The sequence below is a fragment of the Lytechinus pictus genome, chromosome 4 (assembly GCF_037042905.1).
Source record: "Lytechinus pictus isolate F3 Inbred chromosome 4, Lp3.0, whole genome shotgun sequence".
In the NCBI taxonomy this organism is placed as follows: Eukaryota; Metazoa; Echinodermata; class Echinoidea; order Temnopleuroida; family Toxopneustidae; genus Lytechinus; species Lytechinus pictus.
Window position 1 is genome coordinate 19,676,211 of NC_087248.1, and position 27,990 is coordinate 19,704,200.

Sequence of the window (27,990 nt, forward strand, 5' to 3'; positions counted from 1 at the left end):
CATGCCATGGAATCTTATGTTGACATTCAATGTGACTTAAATAAAGTATCCACTAAATCGTCACTGCCTTCACAAAGTGTCCCATTGTCGAAAAAAAAACCCCAGAATGTCAATTGTCCATAATCTTTCAATATTTCAGTCTTTTCATATGGTTTCAAAAGCAATTATTCAATCTCATACTTTTCTTGGTCCTAAAACAAGCCGACATAAAATTTGTATTTCCCCTCCCCCCCCCCACAACAAAAAACATATAATTCTGTAGAAACCCTCTCGAGATGGTTTGTGAAAACAGTGACAAATTCTTGTATTCATAAGTATGACAAAATTTCTGAAATAGGTAAACAACTTAAGGGCAGACATGTGCATTCAGAGTGCAGAGAGGGGCCAAAAGAATGAGAGGGACAAACGTGTACAGAGAGGAAGAGAAAGGGAAGGAGATGGAGGGGGGGGGGGGGGGGGGTGGCTGTTAATGCATGGTATTTTGTACACAGTCCAAATGTATTACAAAATTGACAAATTCTGTATTCCCACAGGCAGAAACCTCTACCTGCCCGGTTCCAGTAAGTAATGGGTTAACCCCTAGATTAAAACACACAAAATCATACAAAAGAATGTCACATTTCATACTACAAATTCACAATAAGCACAATTTACCTTTACATTTCATGGCTCTTCAAACTCATGATAAAGATTCCTTATACTGTCATGCAAGGTTTTTGATCCATGAAATATTAACAAAATGACGAACACAGATACAGAAAAAAGTGACATTAAACCAACATCCATAATTTAAATTTTCTTTTTAATATACAAATTTGGTGAATTCAATTCACAATGTCAGTTTGGTTCCTACACAAGTGATAAGATGCGAGAGAAAGGGCGTGATTCACCTCCTCTGGGAATAATCTAAAATGAATTGATCAAACTAAATATTCATGTAGATATGTTGAAACAAAGCATAGCAACATTTTTCAGTGTTCGGGTATGGCGAGATAAATCACCTCCCTGACGCTAATTGACACATATTACACAATTCAAATCTTAAAATTGTTGCAAATATAAACTATTAACAAAATATTTGAGTTCATTACAATGTCATGAGCATGCTACCAGTAATTTTGTCTGCAAAATCTGAGCAATTATTGACAGTTTTTGTAGCCTTGGGGCAAAGACAGAAGATATACTGTAAGAATACCATAAGAATTATGCACACCTGGTGGGCCTGGTACAAGGTCTTTGGAAAATGCTCTTAGAGCTGTTTCACAGGTAACAAGTGTGTAATTAATGTAATACCCCAGAAAAATGATATTCATTATAATTTATAAGATAGGGGAAAAACAAAAGATAAACCCTTCTCATATCAAAACCAAAACCATTCAGCCAACAGAATTGGCCTTTAGTCCCAGTTGTTAAAAAAAATTCTGATGTTAGCAAAAATAAATGACTGGTCATGTGATGAATTTTGGCCAATTAAATTTGAATAGGATTTATGTCACCAATTCACAAGTTTTCATATCCCATTGATTTTATCACAAAGTGTTGCTCAGTTTTGTTGCAAGTCTGAATGAGGTTTAATCGTACCAAAGTATGGCATGATTAGTCTGCTGGCACAGACCCTGATTAAAACATTGATCAACAAGTGGGTCTCCATGCAATGACTAGCACATACAAAAACTTGCTGTTTCAATTAGAGGGCCTCCAATACACAAGGCATTATAGGCTGCACATTTAGACCCAGTGAAGGGTTTACAGCAGATTAGCATTAGGGCATGACAGACATGGAGAGATAAATTTGATAAATCTGTAAATTATGAAATTCCAACTATGTCACTTATGAATATAGATGTAGGGTAGCTGGTACAGAGAACACACATTGGAACGCCTCAATATTTCAGATACAATGTACCCATCATATAATGGGGGTATGGATCAGATGTGAGAACAGAAGTTTCACATGATACACTAAACACATCAATTCAATGGAAGTTTCACCACCAAACCAACTTCAAATTTACCTTTAATCGATCAATGCTGCATAATATTATAGAAGAAACGATGATCAATCAACAATTTAAACTATATCCTTTAAAAATATTGAAGTCTTGCAGTTAAAGAAGTATTGAACAAACATTTCAATCTGAAAACATGGTACCATTACTTACTAGTATATTCTGATTAGATTTAATTTTTGTAAAACCTTTCAGTCAACTCTGCCAGAGTTGACCTCACTCTAAATAAAGCCCCTTTCACAATTGACGTACGACCTGTTTACGACCGCCTGCAACAGTTTTTTCTTGTTGTTGCACGATCGATCTCTTGGTGTCTTGCGAGCACTCGCAGTGGTTGTAGACGAACGCACGAATTTGAGGTGGTCGGAGGTGGTCGTGACTGGTCGCATCTGAATTTGAACATGTTCAAAATCCAAACGCGATCAAATACGATTGATTTACTCGCATCAGGTCGTACCATCGGTCGGGCGATCATCGTGTGAGTGTTGTTCAACGTTGTACGACTTGGTGCGAGAGGTGACACAACTACGTATAGTCGCATTTAGTCGCCTGGAGGTCGTACAACACTTGCACGTGCGCTAGATACCTACAGAGACCAGTCTTGCGACTGGTTGCGATAATATAAGACTGTTGCAAGACCGATCGAAATTACGGCTTACAACATTCCACTACCATTGCATTCGCATGTATGCGACCGTACAGCCCCTTTCACAATTAACATCCGACCAGTTTATGACCGCCTGCAACAGTTTTTTCCTGCTGTTGCACGATCGATCTCTTGGTGACTTGCGAGCACTCGCAGTCGTTGTAGACGGTCGCACGAACTCGAGGTGGTCGTGACTGGTCACATCTGAACTTTGAACATGTTCAAAATCCGAACGCGATCAAATACGACCGATTCACTCGCATCAGCTCGTATCCGGGGTCGTACCATCGGTCGGGCGATCATGGTGGGAGTGTTGTTCAACGTTGCACGACTTGGTGCGAGAGGTGGCACAACTAAGTAGTCGCATTTACTCGACTGGAGGTCGTACAACACTTGCACATGTGCTAGCGACCTACATGTACAGAGACCTGTCTTGCGACTGGGTGCGATAATATGATGGGCCATAAGACTGTTGCAAGACCGATCGCAACGGCTTACAACATTGCACTACCATTGTGTGCGACCGTTCCCCTCGCAATCTTTCGTGCAACACTCGCATGTGATCGCACGAGCACAATAGGATCATAAGCGACTTACTCGTGCAACGGGTTTTACTGGTTGTTTTTGTTGTACGACAGCTGTTGCAACTGTGAAAGCCTCTGTGCGATATTATGAGATGACTGGCGATTGATGCCTGTTGCAGCCTGTCGCACGACCAAAAGGTCTCAAGTGGTCGTACGTCAATTGTGAAAGGGGCTTAACTCATACAATCTGGCTACTAGTACATGTACTAGCTTTCCTTTCCATTTTACATAACTCGATCTCAAGTTTGGCCTGTTTCGAGAATTAGATCGCTCTTTCACCTCATGATATCATAACATGTTTACTAGTGAAACTAAATATGTTAATTGGAGTGCGGTCAACACACTGTTGGAAGTAATGTAAAGATTGTGTTTCATAAAGCTATTTGTAACTTATTGACATATAAGGTATTGCCAATGCGTCTATTGCCAACTTGTCCACTCATCATATGGTCTAACTTCATATAGTCTAATGCCATTCCATCCATCAACATTTCGTCTATCAACCATTTGGTCCAATCATCACTTCATCTAATCAACAGTTTGCCTATGACCATTTCATCTCATAACCAGTTGGTCTAATACCTATTTTATTTTCATTCATTTCGCCCAATTAACACTTGGTCTTATTAGAACAAATGTATGGACTAAATGGCTATTGGACCAACTGGTTATTACACGAAATAGTGAGAGGATGAAATGGCAATTAGACCATGTGTATAGTGGACGAAATGATGGTAGACCAAACGCTAGTAGACGAGTTGGCAATTGGACTAATTGGCGTTAGACCAATCGAAAGTAAACCACTTATAAATCAATTTACACATGACTGGTGACCCTTTCTTGTGCTAATAGTGGATTTAGCACCTACAGGGAACATGTTCCAGTCATGCGCAAAGTTATAAAAAGGTTTACAAACAGCTTTATGAAACATTCGCCTGATATCAATACTGATGACCATCTTTCACAAACCAAACATGACTAATGAGAGACAGTAGGGCATTAAAACATTTCATTACATGAAAGAATGACTTTACTATATCGTCAGCATATAGGCTTTTCTTGTGGGAAGCATATCGGCCAACCGTTTGATGTCGAGTCATAGCATCCTTCTGGCTCCGCAAATTAAAAATTGTGATTCTACTTGTCAATCTCGTCAATCACCGATCACACTGTTCATACTGCAGGCCATCACATCTGAAAATCACTGTAGGACGAACTCATGTACAAAACTAACTATCTAAAGGCCTGGACGTTATGAGAGTTTATTGTGCTCCCGCTGGAGTCTCATGTTATATGCCTTTGAGACGGTGTTCCAGGAGTCCATGTATCTATCCATACACATCGCTATGCATTTCTGAGAAAAGACCACAGAGAAGAGAAACAAAGAAAGTAGACATTATTACAAACATAATTCTTAATTTTACAACATATGCAAACATGGTATATTGTTAAATGCTTTTAAATCCATGTCGAGTTTCCATTTGCTCTGTTTAACATTACATTTATGTCAAATAAGAATGACAAATTTGAATCATTTGGTATTTATAGAAGATGGAAGAAAATAGTTCTGTTTTCTATTTACTTTATTACCATGTTCTAATTATATTCAAGCTATGTTTTTGTTCTTGTGTTATCGCATATGTTACATAATGAAATAGAGTACGTCATGTTATATTTTATTACGGTCGAAAGGTATCATGAGATAAAGAGGATTTGATAGAAAAAAATAAGAACAATTTTGAATTTTCTTCACAAAAGAAGCATTTTTCGTTTGCCAAAATTATCACTATGAAAATCTTTGCTACCCCCATTCCCCATCGAGTTTTTAAACAAGGTGTGTTGAAATCTGGACAAGATCACACATTTTCTTTTTTCCTTATGTTTTGTAAACAACTTAAGAATAGTGCAATTGATTGGCCCAGATTGTCCAAACACCTTGAAACCACATAATTTCTCTGCATAGCCACCTCCCCCAAAAACACAAAACGGAAAGAGTTCCTTTTGTGATAGCCACCCTAACAAACCCTACTCCTTACATCCCCCCAATTTGGGTGGCTGTCGCGAAAGGAACTCTTCCCCACCCCCCCCCCCAAAAAAAAAAAAAAAAAACAAGACCACCAAATATCACCTCTTGAATTTTATCTAAGTAGTTGAAAAGCAAGATTTTTAAAATAAAAACATGAAAGCTTGTAGAAAATTAAATCTTTGTCAAATTATATTACGGCTCTTACCTGTTCTGAGTTATCTAATGTTGTTCCTGGCTTATTCACACACTTCTTGAAGCATTTATCAGTCATTTTCTGTCAAAATCAAAGAGACAGTTTCAGTTTTAATAATATCTTATATTGATATTGATTCAGTTTGGAAGAATCGCTGAACCAATTGGCAAAGGCAAATGGGGTACGGTGATATGGGTATATGCAGAGGAAGAATGACGGGCACATTTTAAGTAGCTACTCCCATGGGCGCTAGATCATGCTGTCGGGCATGTGCATAAATAGTCAATGCGTGAGTTGGCCCCAAGTGTTCTTGCATATTTTGCGTGGTTCGTTTAGTTACGTTTAGCGTTATCTTCACATTTTATGGCAGCCAAGTTGATGGTCTAACAATGTGACATGTTTCCACCACTCCTACGGGAAGCTAAACACAGTCCAACGGCAGAATAAAGCCTATTTTTGGCCACTAGTCAGCCTACAGTAATGAGAGTACAGTGAGGTACAATTTCTGCTATGTATTTTTTTTGGCACATAAACACTATCTATTTTGCTACTTTTTCAGAAGTTATAGGGAATTTCTGTAACTTTAGTTTTAAGTGATTTTTATTATGTTTTAGGACTTGAAGATTATTTCTATGTTTTTATGACAAATTAAGAGCTTTCTAAGTTTAGTGGTCCTAGTCCTACCTATTTCAAGAAGGGCTTTTGAGTATGAGGCAGGCAGTTTGATGACCCGCAGGGAGCTGGGAGATGTGATTAAAAAAACCCAAAAAAACTGTCCCCATAAGGACAATCTCAGGTTTTAGGGGACTGAATTATTTGCATAAAAAAGTGGTCTCTAACTTCATCCTAGCATATCACACGTAGCCCTCCCCAATCCTGCAGGTGCTGCCATCCCCACCCCTCCCCCTCCTCCCAGGGTAGGGAGGTGGTGTGAGGGAGGGGCTATCAATAATAAATGGCAGTGTGATATACAATGTAAGTTTGGTGAAGTTGGTGGTCACTTCATATAAGTGCAACAACTACTCCAACAAGCAGTAGAGGCGCACGGCCAATATGGCCTATGGGAGACTCTCTCCAATAGGGGAGACAATCTCCCACATTGGAGACTTGCTTTGCAAAAGGACAAAAGAAACAACACCAACAAAAGCATGATTTTTTCCACCCAAAATTTTGTCTCACTGAGGTCAGAAAGACAGAAGCCCATTTGTTTTGTGTGTGATTGACAACCAAAATCCTTATCAAAACAAAAGTAGACAGTGAATTTTTAAAGTAGATGGTGAAAAGGGGTAATTTTTCATGAGGAATCTGCTTATCACATTTTTATTTGCCGCCAAGGTAATCCTTTTGCAGCAAATGTAAACAAAGGAAATTGGTCTCCAAAACTGGAAAAAGTCTCTGAAATTGGATACCCAAATTCTTTAGGCCTACAAATATCTCTGATATTGGAGATAATCTCCCACATTTGATTGGAGACAGTCTCCAGAGTCCAATATTGGCCGTGCGCCTCTACTGACAAGTAATTTAGTCCCCTAAAACCCAGGATTACCCAATCTTAAATACCAAGACACAATTTTTGTTTCAGTTCATTGGGATATCCTTTCTGGATGAGAGCGCCGTTAAAAACCAATCAACAACAATGTGTATCGCATTGCATAATTTTGCAAGCACTCAGATCCAGTGCAGTCCCACCCCATTCACGAATGTGTAAGTTACTGTAAAAGTGTAATGATGTCTAACCCGATCGGTTTTACTGGCTACTCACTGCTCATGCTCACCTGTAATAATTCTTGGGCATTTGCTAATGCGATTTGTGCCCTGACTTCTTCCATCATCTGACCCTTTTTAGCGCTATCCATTTTCCCACCCCCTGACATGCCTGATGATCCAAAAGAATCCATGATATATTTCAGCTGGAGTTTAATTTGCTGAGCCTAAAGAATTCGGTTTGCATTCTCGCTGGAAAGCGACTGAAGTTAGAGGATCAAAATATTGACTCTATATACACCGCGTTGTCGTTTTAATGATCAAAATACCTCAAGATTTGAATTGAAAAGTTTTTAATCTGTGTTTGTTCAAAACCATTCTCGGGAAACCATTGGGGCCTAGACTATCCAAGTGAGGTTAGAACAATGGCGTAGAAACTTATAACCAATCCCGTTTGATAGAAAAATACCAACATCCGTTATAATAAATAGAGAAAATAGAATGATTTCTATGGTAATAAAATGAGTTATAGAAGTTATAACTGTATAATAAGCCAAAAATGATGATATCATTATAAACGGGAAGTCCACCACACAAATATGAAAAATTATTTCGATTAGGAAAAAAAACACCAGATATCAAATAAGCACAATTCTGAAAATTGCGTGTCATAAATCGGATGTAAAACTAAAGGTATTAACACGGATTTGAGACTTCAGAGGGACAGTGGGGTAACATTTTCACGATTTTCTTTGTATTTATTTCATGAAATATGGAATATTGTAATTGTTCTCGTTTCATTGTGAAACAGGATTTGATTCATCGCAAATATGTGGAATTTTCATTATTTGTTGTTAAACCCTTTGTGATATCGATCGAGGGGTTGGGATGTCTTTTTTTTATGTCAAATCTGCAAGTATTAGAAAATAATGTCTCTACTTTCTGGGAAAAATAAATAACATAACATAAAAAAAATAAATAAATCGGCGAAAATTGCAAAAGCAACGAATTGAGAATGTTCTGTTTTTTTTTTTATATAGATTCTTTGACATAAAAATATGAATTCACATCATCAAGCCTGATTTGGAGGGGGGGGGGGGCGTCCCCACCTCAAACCGCCGTGCTATGCTTTATCTCACTGGGGCGCCGTCATGATATTTTGAGAAGTAGGGGGGGGGGGGGGAAGCGACGACCGTGATGTCATTTTCTTTTCTCAGTCGAACAAAATAGGTAGGCCTATATAGAGTTACTTAGATATCTGTTTCCCCCCTTTTATTTCTCTCGAATTCCTGCAAATTTCCTTAATTTTGAATAAATAATCTTTACTTGCATTTCTGAAATGAGCATTTGTTTACTGATGATAGTTGTCACTGGATTTTTACAAATCTACTTCCTGAAGAGATTCAAGATCTATAGGCCTATATTGACTTTCTAAATCATTGCCGAACACATGTGGCCGAGTTACATATAAAAAAACTCTTGTGGAAAGAGAGACAGGTTGAGGCCTTTGGTTGAAGCAGAGAGAGAGAGGGGGGGGGGGGGGGGGGTTGGGGCTCCTCCGAAACAGCATGAAGCGTCAAACTCCAATAGGCCCTAAAGGGGGGGGGGTGTTACCCCCTCCCCCTTTGTGGCGCTGTTTCGGCCTTGTTTCCAGCCCCACAAAATTTTATTTTTGTTCGTTAAACTATACGTACTTTAAAATCACATTGCGTGAGAGGGCGACGGTATATGGGCCTATCAATCAATTTACAACATAATGTAGTTCAATTCTTATGAACATTACCCTACTAGTTGGTGTGTCAGTGAGATCGAAACTAAACGAATAATCATGCATTTCTAAGTTAATTGATAGTGCTACTTAAAAGAAAACCGAAAGCTTCTTGAAATAATTTTCTTTCACCCGGACAGAGGGGCGGAAAGCATGAAACATCATAGTCTGTTACACTGAATATCAGTGTTCAAGCAAAGGCAAAGGCGTAGGCTGGTTTGAGCATGGGGAGGTGCTGGAGAGACGGTGGAACTATAAAGTGGTATGGGGGTGCACATCTTGGGAAGGTGTAACTAAAGTTTGGAAAGAAGAAATGGTACAAATTTTGTTTTGCTTGCCAGTGTCGGAAGTCCTCTTCAGTATAGCGGGAGGGTGCGCGTGCACCCAGTGCACCCCAGCCTATACGCCCTTGAAACTTCATTAGTTTGCTCCACTGAATGAATGTTAAAGCAAACGATTGGTTAATAGCCATCGTCGAACATTAATCAGTTGATTGAAACATGCTGAGAGTAAAAGTGTCAATCACTGGAATAAGTTTTTTAAAGGTGTATAATGCACTTTTGGATATTGATCTATGATGCTGAACTTGATTGTTGCACCAACACTGCTTTTCACCCCCGGCTTTGAGCACGATGAATCAGTGGTTATCTCAGACTGCATCATTGGGTCTCCAATCGGGCCTGTAAAAGGCCTACGAATTTCACCAGATTAATGACAGTTTCGTACAAAATTTTCTCCGATAATGGCGGATGCTTCTACATCTTTAGAGGCATTGAGGCAAGTACACTTATCTTCAAATATTAGATTGATAAACTCACAGCTTCCGATCTCTTCATTATTAAAAACGTTTGATGTCTTAAAAGAATGATGATCATGATTATTTTTGATTTTGATATATTTTTATATGCTATGTAACTACAAGAATATTTATTAGGAGGCTGCACTCTACAAGCTCCGCTTTTTAGCAGCCTCCTCCATTTCCAACCTGATATGTAATCATCTTGAATATATTTTTTTGTATAGGGATCCTTGAAATATGTTTTGTTATTTTATGTCAAAATGTACAAAACAAACTGTAATTGTTGAAAATGGAAATAAACGAAATGAAATAAAATGAAATTAATAGTAAAAACATTATAATCTACGGATGTTCCCTTCCTTGGAAACCGAACTGACGAAGTGTTCTGATATCAAAGTATGTACGATTGAAAACTGCTTGTAACATTTTGGTTGATATTTGGTTGGAAATCCATGGACACGCTTCAAGATTTTCGTCGGGTGTAAATATAACTGCCAATAAATTTGTCAAACTTTACTTATAAAAAAAAAACACTACAACATGATACAATACATTACGACCTGTGCACCTGCCATGTTCCTCCTTTCATTTGCACTTTTTATTTGCACCTCCCTTATCTCCCTCTTTCTTTCCTTTGCCACTTTTCCCTCCCTATTATGATTTTGTAAGTACTTTTTTTTGTGTTACCACTGTAATTATTATTATTTGAATTACTTTCTCTTATTTTTGTTGTCGCTTATTCGTTTTATTTTGATATTTGTGGATTACTTGTTTTAAGTTTGTCTTCTGTGTCCGTCTCGATTTTTGTATAGAGTTGTATATATAGTTTGTTTATAATTAGTATTGAAACTAAGTTTAGGGGCTTGCCTTTTCTACAAGCTTTTGATTTTCTTGGCAAGTCCCTCCGTTCATTTCTTGTTTCTTTTCATTGATAATATTACTGCAACAAATTGTAGTTTTGTTTAATTTATATTCAACATTTGTTACGAAATGTCATTGATTTGTCTGTATTATCGATTATATTGAATATGTATTGTTACTTTGATTATATTTTGAAAAAATTGTTGAACGGAAATAAAATCTAAATAAAAAATCTAATAATTTGCATTATCCTCAGATATTGGTTGCAAACGTTCTTGACTTTCTCGCGTCTTGTGTCGTACCATTTTTTTTCTCACATTATATTCATCTTTGCTGAATCTATGAATTGGGACCAGATAAACCCGTCTGACTTAAAAGAGGTTTATAACACATTTTTTTGCATGATATACATAAAAAATAGTTTGACTTATCATGCTTGGCGGATATTTGACTCATTTAAGATCGACTAATAGGTAAAGGCGACTTTTTCTTTTTACTTAATGTTGAGAAAAACACAGATACCATAATGCTTTTGTATTATTATTTATGTTGCTTATTTAGCCTCATCATAATCATGACCTGTGCTATCATAGAAAACACAACGGCCATCGCCATCATTCTACGCGTGCGTATTCTTAGACAGACCCCTCACAACATGTTAATCCTGAACCTCTGCGTGGCGGATCTGGGCGTGGCTCTTTTCAGTATGACGTTTTCTCTGGTGTCCGTATTTGACGATGGACAGTACCTCGAAGAGCATAAGTTGCTATGTAAGGTACGATACAGCAATGATGAATGGGCTACATTAATTTACCTTCTAATGATTTTATTTTATTTCATTTTTCCATGTTCCACTAACAAAAGTAAATCCAAGAATGATAATTTTCAACATTCCATAACAATAAGCAAACATTTCTCAACATAATGATAAACGTACATAATATAATTTTAAGTAAATATATTATACAATACATGTTGACATTTTTTTTCTTTTTTAAATTGCTGAAATATGTAAATGAATAAAAAAAAATATAATTTATGAATATATATTCATGTATGATACATAAAATATCGTCAATTGAAAGGTGTGAGACTGCCATCTTAAAGGGGAATCCAGCCTTGGTCATAAAATTTTGTGTTGGAAAGAAGAAAAATTAATAAAAAAGAATGGTGAAAGCTTGAAAGAAATCGGATAAGCAATAAGAAAGTTATGGCTGTTTTAAAATCGAGATCCTTTATACTATGTAGATTTCAAATTGGCAACTGAGTAAGAAAATTATGACAAGGGGCAAGGACAACTTTCTCATAGGCCATGTACTTAATTATCAGGGATTTGTGGTTTTCTCCTAAGTACCCATTCCCCTTGGGCAGTAATCTATAATTATATGACACAGGTAGCATATTGTTAAATGTCCTCATGAAGGAAAATCACAGTTTAAAGTAAAACTTGAAAATAATAAAATTTTAGCCATTTTATGTAGTGGAGTACATGAAAGAGTAGTCCTTGCCTTACTTAACTATGCCATCATACATGCGGCCAATTTTAATTCTCCATGGGTATAGTGATTACCAATATTTACAACTTTAAAAAGATCATAACTTTCTTATTGTTTGTTCGATATTGTTCAAACTTTTACCTATCAGCTTGTCTCATTTTTCTTTTTCCTCTAAAATCAAGTTTTTATTTGGGTTGGATTCCCCTTTAGGCTTGGAGTTTAAAATTGATGGAGGCCTCGGAAGGAAAGGGGAGAGAAAACCATACTATGTACAGTGCGATAAATCTTTTAATTCACAAAATAATATAGGAATTAATAAAACAGAAGAAAGGTGGATGGGAAAGAAAGGTTCAAACCGAGAGAGGTATAATAATTATTATGTTGATAAAAGTGAAAGCGCAAGTACAAGTTTATGAGTGTGTAGAATGTGGCGTAGCTACGGGGGGGGGGGGGGCACGTGCCCCCCTGAAAAATTGGCGGAGCAACAAAAAAAAAGAAAAGGAAAGACAGAAGCAAAAAGAAGAGGAAAATAAGAGGAGGAAGACTAGTGAATAAAATAATGTTGTGGGAAGACTTGCAAAACAAAAAATCTTTTATGTTACTAAATAAAATTTTCGCACGCGCTCGAATTGCCTGTTCAATGAGATTCATATCTTGCTCGATAGGCTGATATGGAGCTTAAAATATCAAGTTTTGAAGTCAATATACAAAACATATTTCATCTCGGAAATCGAGCTTTCATTATTTTTTCCATTCACAAATTCAATGCACTCTGTAAAATGTCCGTTAATATGGTCTACATATCAACATTTTAAGCTAACGGTGCGTGGTCGCATTATTTCATTTGCCAAGTTCAAAGTTCTCAAAATATCAATTTTCAGGGGCCTGTTGCATAAAACTTTTTACCTGAGAAAACTCTGGTAAAAACTGAAAACTAAGGTTAGTCTGATTTCTGCCATTGACTTTTACACAGGGCAAAAACTCCGGTAAAAACAACCTGAGTTTTCTCAGGTAAAAAGTTTTATGTGACCGTCAAAACGTAGGCCTATATAACTTAGCGCTGCGCGCTCGCATTTGAATGGTCAGTACTATATAAATTCAACATAAGCAAACAAAAAAAAAACCAGGCCTTTTCATTATATTTTATTTAGAAATATTCAGCTCGCGATTTGCGCTCGCATTAAATGTATTAACCACTGTAATGCGTGTTCATAATTACAAAATGCTTAGATTTTCTAGTTTTTAAGCCTTAAAAACAACAACTTCCACGCTGTCATTACGCATATTAGATAAACAATTAGGAAAATAACATTTTCATCAATTCCTGACAACTAAATTGGGTCTTTTCAGAATGGAATGTCGACAAGCTTAGGAATACTAGGAAGATAGTCACCATTTTCATATGATGACAAAATGTCCTTAGAATGTCCCGGTCCTTTGTTAAAATAATAACACAAAATATCAGATCGCGCTTCGCACTCGCAGCATCATTCATTAAGTGTGATCCACATCCACTTCACAATTTTCCTACACAGTACTTGAAATAGTTTTTAAATTGACCTTTTCAGATCATAATATCAAATGTTTTCAGCTCGCACTTGCATTATTGATCTTCATGATTATAAAAATGTATTCAGAATGCCAAGATTCTAGGTCAAAATTTAAAACATGCGCACGCATGTTTATTGAGATAGCCTGCATGTTCTTTATTTAAAATATGCTTATCCATTTTCAGATCAGAATATCAATAATTACAATGTATCTGCTCGCGCTTCACACTCGCATTATCAATGATACCCAATTAACCATATCCTATTCATAATTTACAAAATATGAATAGAGTGTCCCGCTTTTAGGTCTAAAATCTCAATTTTCGCATCAATTGTTAAGTTACATACCTATCCCATTTATGATTACAAAAAGTGCTTAGAATGTCCATTGCGTAGGTCGAAATGTCAAAAAGTTTTAGCTCGCGCTTATTGAAATATGTACCGTATTCGTGGGTAGCTGTAAACAGTCCTTAACAGGTCTGTTTTCGATCATGCTAGAACATTTATTAAAAATGTCTGCTCGCGCTTCGCGTTTGCAGTAATTATCTAGTTACATACGGACCTCGTTCAGGATCACAAACAGTGCCCAGAATGTTCAATTTTCAGGACAAAATACATGAAGGATAAAAAAAAATCGCTCGCGCTTCGCGCTCGCACTTTTTATACTGTATAGGGCTTATGCGATTATTCCATATTTATAGTGTTGTTTTATAAAAATAAAGCTAAGTGACTGATCGGGGAAAATATAGGTGAAGATAATTTCGGGCCCCACCCCCCATTGGCGAAAGTCGGATCTGCCCTTGTGACATAGTATACACACACACACACAGAAAAAAAATGTTGCCCCCCCTGAAAAAGCAAGGACCCCCCAGTGCCCCCAAGGAAAAAAAAACAGTAGCTACGCCACTGTGTGTAGAGAGTGATTCGAGAGTAAAGGATCTCCTCAGGGGCAGCGCTAGGGTAGATAGGGGCGCGGGCAAGGCTACTTTGTTTTCTCTCAGTTGAAATAAGAAGGTATTTAAGATTTAGACGACCCATCATTTACCTCGCTTTTTGATGACCTTCTTTCGTTTCACTTCCTTTCCTAGCTGTTTCTCATTTCCCGGTATTTTTTCTCGCTCCTGATTTTTTAGTGGGGGGGGGGGTGCCCCAAGACCCCTGTCTGAAGTGCCACCACTGTGGTAGCCTATCATTTAGCTCAGTACATGCTTAAGTTGTATTTTATCACAATTACGTAATCATTGAATGAAATTGCTTAAAATGTCATTAAAATTGTAAAATTGGAAAAAACAAAATAGTTAACATTTTTTAATACTTGTTGATGATCTGTGGGTGATAGGACTTTTAGTGGCAAACTTTTAAAATATGTTTTTAAAAAGAATTAGCTTTACCTTTGTTTTTCAAATTTGATCATACTCATTTTCAGGCTTTAATGTGTCATATCGATATCGTGTTAATCCTTTACCACCTAAAAGAAAATTTTCACTGCCAGCTTTTTGTAATCAAATATTTTAATTCTACATTTTCTTTTCGATCGTATACAGATGACGGGTTTCCTGGCAAACTTATCCACTTTTACTCATCTTATGACAATTGTGGTCATAGCAATAGATCGTGTTCTAATCGTGACGTCATTTAAGGCACTCCCAGACAGCCATGTCAGAGTCTTTATCATGGTGGCCACCTCATGGCTCATCGGGACAATGATCCCACTGGCACCAGCAACAGAACTCTTATCCAGCATGATTTACATCAGTTCAACCAGGCATTGCACCATCAAGTTAAACGCTGTGAAATTTCGTATAATTTTCATCATCTTCATATTTTTCTTTGTGATTCCTACGCTTGTAGCCTGCTACTCATTCGTTGCTTACACCCTTTGGCGAAAGGGCCAAATGCTAAAGGAATGCCAGATGTCTGGTCGAACACGAGGGAAGCGGGCTTGTCGGGTTGGTGCGGTTGAGCCAAGTCAGAACAGTGAAAGCAAACCAAACTCAAGCAATAGCGTCCCAGATGAAGACAACGGCAAGAGCTGGGATCCATCTGACGTAATGACTCCTACCGATGAGGGCGTATCACATGATGAATCGTCAGGAATGGCCATTGACGACGATGTTCTTGAAAGGCATCGCGCAGAACGTCCTCACGTCTCGTTTCCAGACGTGCCAGAAGACACAGCAGTAGAACGTGGAAGGGTTGTATTGTATAATCGCAAGGAAAGTCTCACATCGTCCGTCGCTAGCAGTTCTTGCGTAGCTTCAGGACAGTACAACCAAAAGCAACGGAATGCCACTGGGAAGCGGACCAAGAAAAGAAAACGATCGTTGAAAGTAAGAAAGAAGAAATACTTCATCCAGAGAAGAGTTTCCATTATGGGTAAGATGTCTAAAACTATCGTGTATTTTTCTGATAGCTTAAGTCTAGAGTGGTTTTCAAATAGTTCACACAACTAACATGGTTAAAGCGTAATTGCTCTTTCAATGAAAAGTGTCATCAAAAGAACATCAAATAACATCAAAAGATGATGAAAACGTGACGCAGAAAAAAGTGATTCATGAATATAGACTTCATATAAAAGTGATAAATAAAGGATGCATTCTTTAAACTTTGGAGGAAGACGGTAAAAAATCTTAAATTCAATAGAAATATGAACCAAGATTTGCTTTACTATCAGGAAGATTGCACCATACATGCCATACAAACCTATATGATCTTCATTTATTTTGAAAATTATTATTTGAAAATTTGCCTTTTCAGACAAAAGAATGACAAAAAATATATAAATCGTGAAAATGAAGGAAATAAGGTTTAGTGTAAGATGACAATACATTTTGAGCTTTTATCAAAATATGAAAATCTCTCTCAAGCATCGTTTTGGCTTTTATTTATTTATTTATTTGTGGATTCTAGGAGCACTTCTGGTGCTGACGTCGGGAATCTGCTGGACACCCTATGTGTTAGTTCGAACCATAGACCACAGCATGAATGATGCCATTGGAGTATTTGCAATGTGGTTGGCATATTGTATCACGGTCATAGATCCTGTCATATACGCCTTCATGAATCAGCATGCGAGGAGAGAAATTATTAGGTACAAGAACATACTATCACGAAAGATATCGAAATGACCACCACACGATCTTGATGTCACCAGAATCAGCGGCTATCGGGGTGACGTGATGGGCGATATGTGGCATTAATGATTGGTCAAACCATGGACTACTACAACATTTGGTCAAACTAACCATTCATTTGGTGAATATGATCGTGTCCTACAAAATTAACGGCAAAATCAACTCACATTTGGTAGATTGTAACATTGATTGGGCTAATATTAATTTGGTTGGACATTCTTTACCAAAATATAGGGATTTTACGAATAGTTTTAAAGAATAAAGTTCCTTCTTCAACTAGATTTTAATTATACAGTAAGTTATGTTGTTTGGAAGCAAAAGCAGTTTGCGATATTTGTTTCTTCTGAATTCGCATTCATTCTAAACTCTAAAAAATATTGGGTAAAAGTGCTCCATGGGGGGAATTCTGTGTCCAACCAACATTGGGCATTTCTTTTGGGCATTTCATTTATCCAGTGTGATGAAAATGTGGCCCATTCTAAAGTAATTGCTGCTTATTTTTTTTAAACCTTACTGGACAATATGCTTCCCGCATTGGGTAAAATACTGCCAAAATTGGTTGAACACATAAATTACCCCCGTGGTGGTAAAAAGATTGCCCAATATATGTTACAGTGTATACATATTTGGAAATGTTTGCAGCATTGATCAAATCAAAATGTGTGAGTTGGTAGAGTCCTAAAAGAACGTAAATGCAATATGTTGTTAAGTATTATTACAATTCCTTTTCAAAACTTGAGACGTATTCTTGACAGTTGACAGTATTATCGTTGTAACAATGATTATATGGGTACTCGATTGCAGATTGATGTCCATTGAAGGTTGATGGTTCTTTTATTTGTTTGGTTATTAATGGGTAAGAGCCATCTTGAAATTAACTTTCAAATTTGCTTAAGAATAGGTTAATGAGCATGATGATAGGAAAGTAAAACTCAACTGTATTATTTCGAACCCTAAGTGGCCTACATAAATCGATTTAGGTAGGTAATTAGTCATTGATATACCCATTTTATCATCATAATCATAGTAATGAATGTGCTGTGACATGATGGCTCAGGGCCCGCTGAAAGAACATCTTACAGCTGAAGCGGCGACCCTGGGTAAAACGTCATGTTTATTATCATTTATGTAACCCTATTTTTATGAAGAGCGAAGCAATGTGTTGTGATATGATGGCTCAGGGCCCGCTGGAAGAACATCTTACAGCTGAAGCGGCGACCCTGGGTAAAACGTCATGCTTATTATCATTTATGTAACCCTATTTTTATGAAGAGCGAAGCAATGTGTTGTGATATGATGGCTCAGGGCCCGCTGGAAGAACATCTTACAGCTGAAGCGGCGACCCTGGGTAAAACGTCATGTTTATTATCATTTATGTAACCCTATTTTTATGAAAAGCGAAGCAATATAATCATGAAATTAAAAAGACTTTGACGTTAACCTAAATCATATTCATGCATGAAAATAAATTAAAACATTTACAGTTGCTTAAAAAGATTGCACATCGTAGTTGACTTCTATCAAAAGAAACTTTGCGGTGAGAGATACTATATAACGAATGCTTTCAAAATCATGGCTATATGTTTTCCAATATCCTAAAATCTATATAACTCGCAAAGCTGCCATAAACCAAACTTTCTTGAATAATGGCATTTAAACAAAAACCAAACAGTACGTTCAAAATCGACAACAAATGCATTGTCAAGGTGGGTAGGTTTTTTAAATTATTACTTGCAGATCTGTCGTATTCTAGTAATATATATAGTATATATATATATATATACGGATTCGCTGTGGCGGGGGTGGGGGTGATCCGCCGGCAGCTCGCTCTTGTCAGGTTGCCTCCGCCGGCGGGTGATTTCCAAACTTTTAGTCGCGGATCCGTTTGGCAGAGATATACTGCCGCAGTTGACACTTTCACAAGCCTCGGTCCTGCCAGTACCACCACCAGGCAACCTCCAGACGGCTATACTCTTTATTGTCAGCTCCAACAGCTCACCCGACCATATGCATCTAGCTTGTGTAGTTAAGCTCTCTCGACCACATGCATCTGATTCCTGTAGTTTACGATCTCTCGACCATAGGTATAGATTCCTCTGTAGTCAAACTCCCACGACCTTACCTGCTGTAGGCCTACATGTAATTTCCTCCTTCGTCTGCTCCAGACTTCCGTCTGTCCGCTTCAGACCAGTAACGGTTCCACGCCAGTTCAGTACGGCAACCACGTCTGCTCCGTACGGCAACCACATCTGAATGGGGTCTGAATTCAGTACAGCAACCTTGCACGTCTGATTCCGTACTGCAACCAGGTCGATCTGTTCAGTACTGCAACCACTTCTGTTCAGTACTGCAACCACGTCTGAGTCCGTACTGCAACAACTGACATCTGTTCAGTAGCGGAAACTACGCCTGGTTCTTCGACCATATGTACGGGTCCTTCTCACTGATCTCTCCAGTCTGCAGTCAGGCCCATTGGCTCTGCTCTACTTGTAGTTTCCACCGTTGTCTGCTCCAGACCTCCGACCGTCTGCTTCAGACCAGCAACCATCCGCTTCAGACTAACCCGTCTGCTCCGGACCACCAGCCGTCTGTTCCAGACTCCGAACTGTCCGCTTCCAGACCAACCAGACTACCAAACGAGCAAGCTCTGGTATAGTCTCTTGCTGGCGTGCAAAAGACCAAACATACAAGGAAATCTCACCACAGTCGTCGCCTAGCTAGGACAAGAAATCTATCCTAGGTTCCTCCCTGCAAAGATATACATATGGTCGAAGAACCAGGCGTAGTTTCCGGTACTGAACAGATGTTAGTGGTTGCAGTACGGACTCAGACGTGGTCGTGGTACTGAACAGACGTGGTTGCAGTACGGAATCAGACGTGCATGGTTGCTGTACTGAACAGACGTGGTTGCAGTACGGAATCAGACGTGCATGGTTGCTGTACTGAATGCAGACGTGGTTGCAGTACGGGGCAGACGTGGTTACTGGTCTGAAGCAGACAGAAGGTCTGGAGCAGACGACGGAAGAAGTTAAATGTATAGCAGAGTCCATGGGTATGGTCGTGGGAGCTTGACTACAGAGGAACCCATACCTATGGTCGTATTAAAGAGCCTAACTACAGGAATCAGATGCATATGGTCGGGAGAGCTTAACTACACAAGCTAGATGCATATGGTCGGGTGAGCTGTTTAAGCTGACAATAAAGAGTGTAGCCGTCCGGAGGTTGCCTGGTGGTGGTACTGGCTGGTTTGAGGCTTGTGCAAGTGTCAACTGCGGCAGTATATATCTGCCAAACGGATCCGCGACTAAAAGTTTGGAAATCGACGTGGCGGCAGGCATCCTGACAAGAGCGAGCTGCCGGTGGACCACCCAACAACCCCGCCCAGCGCTTCCGTCACAATATATATATATATATATATATATATATATATATATATATATATATATTAATGAGGCAAAGTGGTAATGCATTGTACTTAGTTCCAACAGTTGGAACTAAGTACAATGCATGCCTCATTTCTTCTATGTCCAACACGCGGAACATAATATCGTGTTATATATATATATATATATATATATATATATATATATATTCACACCCACACATACACAATGCAGCGAATGTGTTTCATGAGAAAATTGAAGTCATTCCATGTTGACCACAACCTTATGGTTTTATTCTACAGATCACTTATTGAAAGCACAATCATATTTGATTTTGTGGTTTGGTACACAAGCTTTCGTAAGAAAGATCTCTGCATGCTAAGTAGAATGGTCAGACAAGCAGAGAAAATAACAGGAAGAGACATTAACCTCATTGATGTATGTCGAAATAAAATACCGGAAAGGACAAAAGTCGGTTAGACCTTCATCCATAGAAAAAGGTGGGTGCATGATTTCTTTTTTCCCTTTAAATTTGAGTGTTTTTGTACCCCAAACTCGAAGGTACCCATGTTAGTATTTGTTAAGTGTGGTAGCCTATGGCTACCTTCTGGGCTCCGGCCCACTTCGCTGGCAGGAGCTCTCTTGGTTAATATAAAATAAGACATTACATACTCTAATGCTACGATTTCATTTTTTTTTCATTTATTGCTTCAACCACTTAGAAAACACATAGAATTACAACAATATTTGAAGGTAACATACAAGAGAGCTCCAAACAAGAACGTGTTGCTAGAGCTTCCTACAGGTAAAATATAACATTAATTAATCGACAAAATCAATTCGTGTGAAAAAGTGTGTTAAATATATAAACATGATAAATATACAAATAAACTCAAAAGCACTGGTCAGCACTCACAAGCAACAGAAATTAAAGTAAACAAAATAATGCATATTCTAGAAAATAAGCGGTTTACATTTATTATGAGACCGATGCTAGTAAGGATGAGGAAGTTGCTATAAGTATACTTCGTTATTATTGTGTAGGCATATTATAAAGTCAACAAACTGTCAAAAACAATTATTGGACAATCTGATGGCCAAGCGGAATTTATCTAGGCAATAATAATAGTAATGAAAGTCAATGAGTCAACGCAATTTTGTCAATTATTCCTTCACAAAAATTTCGATCTTCCTTCATCGGGCCCCTGAATAACTGGTGTACAATCTATCATTGGCAAAAATGCATATAGAGTTATCGATTTCACCCGGCGATTTCATAATCGTTATCGCTGCAAATAGGTGGATGATTTGACATACAAATCGACATTGAATTAGAAATAATAACAGTAAACTTCCTAGGAGCACTCACCGGTTCGTACAAGACATGTTCATTTTCCCCACATTTTCTTCAGTACCAATTCACTTCTGGATGAATGCACAAAAATTATCCTCGCAGAATCCTTGTAGATCTCAGATTCGAAACTTCCTCTGCAGGTATACGTACCTCTTACATGATAGTCAGGCATGTCAAGGGTGCCCCGCTGCGCTGGTGAGTACATTCGCCCTACCTTTGAACAAAGTTCGTAGTTCCTTTCTGCGCATGATCAGAGAAAGATCATTGGTACTAAAGTGACACGGTGGTTTAAAATTTAATGAGATAAGCACCATCGTTGATGTCTTGATTATTCATACATTCTCTTGAATTGTGTTTTTCATTTACTTCCACAAAAACAACAACAATGCGTCCACGAACGACTGGTATTTCACAGTTTGCCAAGTACATTGTGCAACATGCTATAATATGCATTCAAACTAGAAATGCAACGAATACCTTCATAAAATGTTCATTGGTGTGTTATTCTAGTCACCTGGTCTATTCAATTTCTTCATCCTGCTATGTAAGGCATGCTTATGTAATATCTTGCTTTGAAATCTGCCTATCATAATGAAAGGAATGAAAGGTCATTTGACCAAAATTGTCCATGAAGTAACTACGAACTGGTTTATAGTCTGCAGGCATAGACCCTGATTGAAACTTTGATTAACAAGTGTGTCTTTACGCAAAGACTAGGACATACAAAACTTGCTGTTCCAATTCCTTAGCGAGAGGGCCTTCAGTACACAATGCATGAGTAGGCTGCACATTCGGACCCTTTACTCGAGTGAAGGGTTTGCACAGTAGACTATTCAGTACACAAGGCATGAGTAGGCTGCACATTCAGACCCTTAATTCGAGTGAAGGGTTTGCACAGCCCGCCGGTTGCACAGCAGACTAGGTGCACAACCCAGGACGAATGAATCCCATCGATATATTAAAATAGCTAGATGGAGCTCGTTTTATGTTTCCGCTCACACGACCTTGGCTTGAAGCTACAGCAAAAGTGCTACATGACACAATTAACAATATATGGGGCCATACCAACGCGTATAAGAAAAAAAAAGCGAGGAACTTTGTGCGCGCTCTTGACCTTGGGGTACTTTATACCGTGTTTACATGTGATCGGCTTTTGCATCGGCATTTTCATAGCGTGTAAACGCGATTAACTTGCATCGGCTCTCGGTTCAGAATTTTGCACCACCAAAGTAGTAGGTTCAGAACCGCGAGCCGATGCAGAATCGGCTTTTTTTACTACGTGTAAACAGAAAGCCGATTCTGCATCGGCAATTGGTTCGCATTTCATTTACTTTACCATTGTGACGTAATTGTAAGCGCACGGATGCAGCGTTGTCTTTATTATGACGTATATTGTTGGTGTGCGTATCATTTCAGGTTTTTGACACGCGAGCCGATTCTGCACCGCGAGCTGTAACAGCGTATAAACGCGGTGCAAGATAAACCAAAAGCCGATTCTGCATCGGATTTTGGTTCTGAACCAAAAGCCGATCACATGTAAACACGGTATAAGTGACCTCAATAATAAGAGCGCGTTGTATACGTAGCTCTCTCCGGCTTTTTGAGGTCACACGGGCCTAATTACAATTGGCAGGCCAAAGATATTCATTCGAGCCAACCCATTGCTCAATTTTGAAATTTGATATTGCTGATTGACAAACATGAATGAATATGATTGACAATCTAACACTGATTCTAGGGAGGGTACCTACTGAACTTCCTTTTTCCAAATTGGAAAGATATATCACTACTTTGGAACCATTTTTCTACTGGCGGAAGAATTAGGGCCATTTTACTCTCTCAAGTAATGAATTTGATCCTGTCGGGTGTAGTCTTCATAAGTGCCGTTTTATTTTTAAAATGAGCCGGTCGATGTACCCTTTTCTGGTCAGATATGGAATCTCAGACATATATCCTGTCCACTGGTAGTAAACATTCAACCCTCGAATTTCCTCCTTATTTTTTATGATTTTTTTTTTAAGTGCCACTTTAACACACGAGTCTATGGGAAATGAATTAGGCCTGTGATACCTATATAGTTGCGAACACTCTCCCTCTCATGCCTATCTTCGAACAGAAAATGTATAATGGGGCAATCCCTGCAGGGGATACCACCTGGATAAGGCAACAAGTCTATTGGTTATGCTCCTGATGAGACTTGGTGAATCACATGACCTTCTCTCCACCCTCGTCCTCCATTTCGAAAACTGGGTTATCGTGGGTGACTCCATTTGAGATGTCCAATGTGTTTCCATTCTCCTTGGATACATCATTTGCCTTCTTGGCGTCACAAACGTCATACTCGGAATCTCTGTCACTGGAGTTCTCATCCATGTCATTCTTCCTGAAAAGGGTTTTAGAGAGAGGGAGAGAGAGAGAGAGAGAGCAAGTAGTGATTAAAACAACAATAATAAATAATAGTAATGATGATAATAATAACATAATAATAATAATAATAACAATCATTATAATGATAATAATAATAATAATAATAACAGGAAGAAGAAAAAGAAGAAGAAGAAAGAGAGAAACAAAGAAAAAAAATCATATCAACAACACTATATTACAAATTAAATACTTTCGAACCACTGAATGGGTGAATCCATCAATGTTATCATTTAGACAGAGTGAGAGGGGGCTCTGAAAATCTGTATTTTGCTGAAATTTGAATAAATCCTGCATTGCTAGATAGATCAGAGCGTATTCACAGTGCGTTCAATAGACTATGCTGTGAACATGTGATTTACAGTATTAAACTGCCCAAATTAACAAAGTGAAGAAAGTGCCACACTGTGGATACTTCAATAGTGACTGTGTATGTTTACCCTGTGTTAGCAATGTGGTAATGTGAATATGAGTTTCACCATGTTTAAGTATGAAGATGATGTCACATTCAAAATACACCCACAAGGGACACGGTATGTTAACGTATCCCTACTTTAAATAATATCAAGTTTAAAGTCTTATAAACATGCAAGTGAAATGTTTAAAGTTGAAATTAAGGCTTTATACATTTTTTTTTGGTTTTAAAGAGGACCTTCTGTTATTTGCTTTATGTATACACGAACGAATTATTTTACTACTTGCTTCGACAGAAGGGGAAAAACACCGTATATCAAAATAAACTTCTTTTATTAACGCCTGATAAATCATATTCGATGGACTCAACTAGCGACGAAGACAAGATATAAAAATAACCTTCGAAAGAGTTCAAATATCTGAGTCGAGGAATGTGCTAACATATATCGATCGCACCTTCAACTTGTGATGCCTGTTGAGATAATGAAAAATAAATCTGGGCCCCCGTCTTACGGAGAGTTGTGATAGATTTGATCAACCTCAACTATGGAAAGCCAGCAACGCCCACATCTAAAATACATGTTTGTTCAAAATATTTTATAGATATGATGTATAATACATACAATCATTATTTTATTGACAATTTTGTGTGCTCGCCTTTGTTTAAGGAGATGACACTGATGGATTTCCATAGAATTACGATTGATTGGATCAATTCGTAACTCTTTGTAAGACGGGGCCTTGGATTATACTTTTGTAACCCTTCATCCACTCCCTTTTCTGCGCCAGCCGATAAGGGCAACCGGATAAGTGCCCACTTGCCATTCTGTAAGTACGCCTATAGTGTTGTACTTACAATCCGAATCGTTCCCCTTCCTCGAGCGTCTCGGGAAGCTTCTTGCCCCGTGTCTCGGGCAAGGCAAGTGCGGTCAGGGACGCCAAGACAGACACAGACCCGTAGATAACCAAGGGGAGGGGTGCCCAGTACTTGTCGAGTACGAGAATGAGAGGCGCTACTATACCAGCGATCCGAGAAAACATGGAACAGCTACCGATAGCCACACCCCTATACAGAGGGAGAAAGGAAACAATTGACATGAGAAAGTCGTCCGAGACATAACGCCGAAGGGCGCCGACGACACTCGATATTAATAGGATTCCATGATATTTGCTCCGGCAACAATGGGTCCGCTGTAAATTCCGCACACTAATCGAATGACCAAATTAGATAATAATACTAATAATAATAATGTGACTTATAAAGCGCCAAATCCACTCTGTAGAGTGCTCAAGCCTATACCCTATCGTAAACCCTACAAAACTAACATAAGCCCTTTTGCAACCCTAACCCTATATCCTAGACGCAATAAGACCACGAACAATAATGTCGCCGGAGCAAATGTCTTTTCCCCGTTAAAAGATTGATGGGTACAAGCGAGTGATATATTTATTTTTATAATCATACACTCTAAATTTCTAGGATTTTGAATAAATCGAGATCGGATGTGAGCATGTAGCGACCAGTCACATATTTGATGGATTTCTAATCTTAGGGATTAACTTTTGGTCCGAAAAGATTTAGATCCAATTCTTTTCGATTTATTTTTAAATCCACAAGGTTTAAATTGGCAGGTCAATTTTCACAGCTGGATCTGCATTTTAAATCCTTGGAATTTAGACTGTTAACACATGCATTAATTACTCGACTGTTTCAAGAGCATTATGAATGAAAATATATATCATTACAGATATTAACTTGAACTTTTTATTGCCGTTCACTGGGTGCCACAGTCGGCCACCAAGGACAAGGAGGGCAAATTGTCATTTTATTTGATTTACTTCTAATTTAGGTTTTATTTCCCAAATGACACAATTTTATATGATAACATAATAATGCTGAAGGGCCTTTTATGATAAATATGAAATACAATTAACAAGCATTCTCAATAATTATTTATACTCTGCATGGATGAGGTACATAAAGCGGAAATATGGAGGAAACCTTAGAAGCAGAATGCTTGTAGATTTGGTTCCCCTTTTTATTTTTTAATGCTTGTTAAGTAACTTTACTAATCTCTGTAACCATACGTATTATATATTGGTATATCATACCTGACGTTTGTAGGGTAAAGCTCCACTGTGTAGAGGTATATGATGGTGAATGAACCTGAGATTCCAAACTTGCCTATCATAGCAACGGTGGTTAGGACAGCACCAGGGGCTATCGAGACAGAATTAACAAAAAAATCAAGGTCAATATTCAAGGTTAATATATTACTTTCCGAAGTACTCGACGAACGGAGGACGATCAGTTGAGTTTTCTGGGCTCCATCACACAAAGGTTAATCGCTCATTTGAAAGAGTGATTCCGATTGGTTCCTCGTCAGTCTACTGAGCAAAATGCACATGCAACGATGATCGTGATAGGCCATTTCACTTACTGATTGATCGCTAACCCTTTGTGTTACGGGACCCTGGTCTCGTCTCATAAAGAATGGTTGCAATGATCATTTACTGTAACAAATTTACTATCAGCCAATGAGATTGGATGATTTAAGTAGCTCTTAACTGTTACTGCAGATTTGGTATCATGACACGTTTTGTAAAACGGGGCCCCTTAATTATCCAGGCAATATCCCGATTCATAAGTCGGTTCCTTGCGAGTAATAACTAGTTTATGCCTCAGTGTCCCCGGCGCAACAAACTCCAGATCGACCAAAGCTTTTACGTTAATAATAATAATACGTATCAGGACATCTACCCCCGGGACATCAACCCCCGGGACACCCACCCATAGGACAACTCCTATGACATGAATCTTACGTATGAAGGCAGTTGAAAGACAAGCAAGACCGCCCAGCATCATGCAAAAGGAAAGACTGAGCCTCCGACCGAAGACCTGGACGATGACGACGTCCATGAGATATGCTGGGATCTCGATGCCGCCAGAAATGGCGAAGGCGACGTAATCATTGGTTCCCAGGTTCGAGCTATTGAGAGACAGGCCATGGTAGACAAGGGAATTCACCATCCTAAGCGAAGAAGAAAAAAAAAGAGTTGAAAAAAGGAGAAGAGCCAATATTAACTGAAAATAATAATCTTATGATATGAATTTGACGATGATAACAGCACTAATAATATTATTTATAGCAGTGCTGATGAAAGCGTTGATAAGAAAAAAAACACGATAGTATTTTAGATGATGAAAGAGAAAAAGATATATATACAGAGAGAGAATGAGTAAGGGGTGAGAAAGGAAGAAAGGGAGAAAGGAGGAGGGGGGAATCATGGCATGGCCCTAGGAAGCGGGGATGCTGAAAGACCCCCAAAGATTTTCTGGGGGTGCTGAATATGTTTTACACCATATAGGCAGCAGGTCTTTGGGCAGCACTCCCTGGAAAGCAGATTATCATGCTAAAATATAGAATTTTGACCAAAATCACCTTCATTTCAGAGATAATTTTTTGTGGGGGAGGGGGTGTATGTGAGGGGTCAACAGATTGAAGGGGAGCCAAAGTGCATGGACAAGGCTACATGGAGGTTACCTTTGCAATTACCCATCAAACAGAATTTTGAGAATCAAGTTTAACCTTTAGGCCAAAAAAGGAACATTTGATACGAATAGTAAGATCAGTGTAAATTTAA

The 27,990-nt window shown here is 38.4% G+C and overlaps 3 protein-coding genes across 4 annotated transcripts in view; 1 reads left to right on the forward strand and 2 right to left on the reverse strand.

The window, feature by feature from the left end:
* Nucleotides 1-783: 783 nt before the first annotated feature.
* On the reverse strand, nucleotides 784-7,552 carry LOC129258337 (mitochondrial import inner membrane translocase subunit Tim13-like). The gene is made up of 3 exons (XM_054896624.2): nucleotides 7,234-7,552; nucleotides 5,471-5,539; nucleotides 784-4,593 (listed from the first exon to the last, which is right to left on the reverse strand). The coding sequence occupies exons 1-3, from the start codon at nucleotides 7,354-7,356 to the stop codon at nucleotides 4,492-4,494; spliced, it is 294 nt and encodes a 97-aa protein (XP_054752599.2). The 5' UTR covers nucleotides 7,357-7,552; the 3' UTR covers nucleotides 784-4,491.
* Nucleotides 7,553-9,065: 1,513 nt separating this feature from the next.
* On the forward strand, nucleotides 9,066-18,264 carry LOC129258335 (5-hydroxytryptamine receptor-like). The gene is made up of 4 exons (XM_064098971.1): nucleotides 9,066-9,707; nucleotides 11,152-11,365; nucleotides 15,181-16,012; nucleotides 16,547-18,264. Exons 1-4 carry the CDS (start codon nucleotides 9,673-9,675, stop codon nucleotides 16,762-16,764), a joined length of 1,299 nt encoding a protein of 432 aa, XP_063955041.1. The 5' UTR covers nucleotides 9,066-9,672; the 3' UTR covers nucleotides 16,765-18,264.
* Nucleotides 18,265-21,105: 2,841 nt separating this feature from the next.
* Nucleotides 21,106-27,990, reverse strand: part of LOC129258334 (organic cation transporter protein-like) — a 36,808-nt gene continuing 29,923 nt past the window's right edge. For both annotated transcript variants that reach the window (XM_064098572.1, XM_054896622.2), the window contains exons 8-11: nucleotides 27,169-27,377; nucleotides 26,458-26,566; nucleotides 25,202-25,411; nucleotides 21,106-23,890 (exon numbers count right to left, since the gene is read on the reverse strand). In XM_064098572.1, the coding sequence (XP_063954642.1) occupies nucleotides 23,713-23,890; nucleotides 25,202-25,411; nucleotides 26,458-26,566; nucleotides 27,169-27,377 (706 nt within the window). In that variant the 3' untranslated portion in view covers nucleotides 21,106-23,712. The remainder of the gene's footprint in view (nucleotides 23,891-25,201; nucleotides 25,412-26,457; nucleotides 26,567-27,168; nucleotides 27,378-27,990) is intronic.

Coding starts and splice junctions, on each gene's coding strand:
- LOC129258337 (XM_054896624.2), bottom strand. CDS start 7,356: ATGGATTCTTTTGGATCATCAGGCATGTCAGGGGGTGGGAAAATGGAT. Junction 5,540..7,233: donor ATGCCCAAGAATTATTACAG/GTGAGCATGAGC, acceptor TGATTTTGACAG/AAAATGACTGATAAATGCTT. Junction 4,594..5,470: donor CATTAGATAACTCAGAACAG/GTAAGAGCCGTA, acceptor GTCTTTTCTCAG/AAATGCATAGCGATGTGTAT.
- LOC129258335 (XM_064098971.1), top strand. CDS start 9,673: ATGGCGGATGCTTCTACATCTTTAGAGGCATTGAG. Junction 9,708..11,151: donor ACATCTTTAGAGGCATTGAG/GCAAGTACACTT, acceptor TTGCTTATTTAG/CCTCATCATAATCATGACCT. Junction 11,366..15,180: donor AGCATAAGTTGCTATGTAAG/GTACGATACAGC, acceptor GATCGTATACAG/ATGACGGGTTTCCTGGCAAA.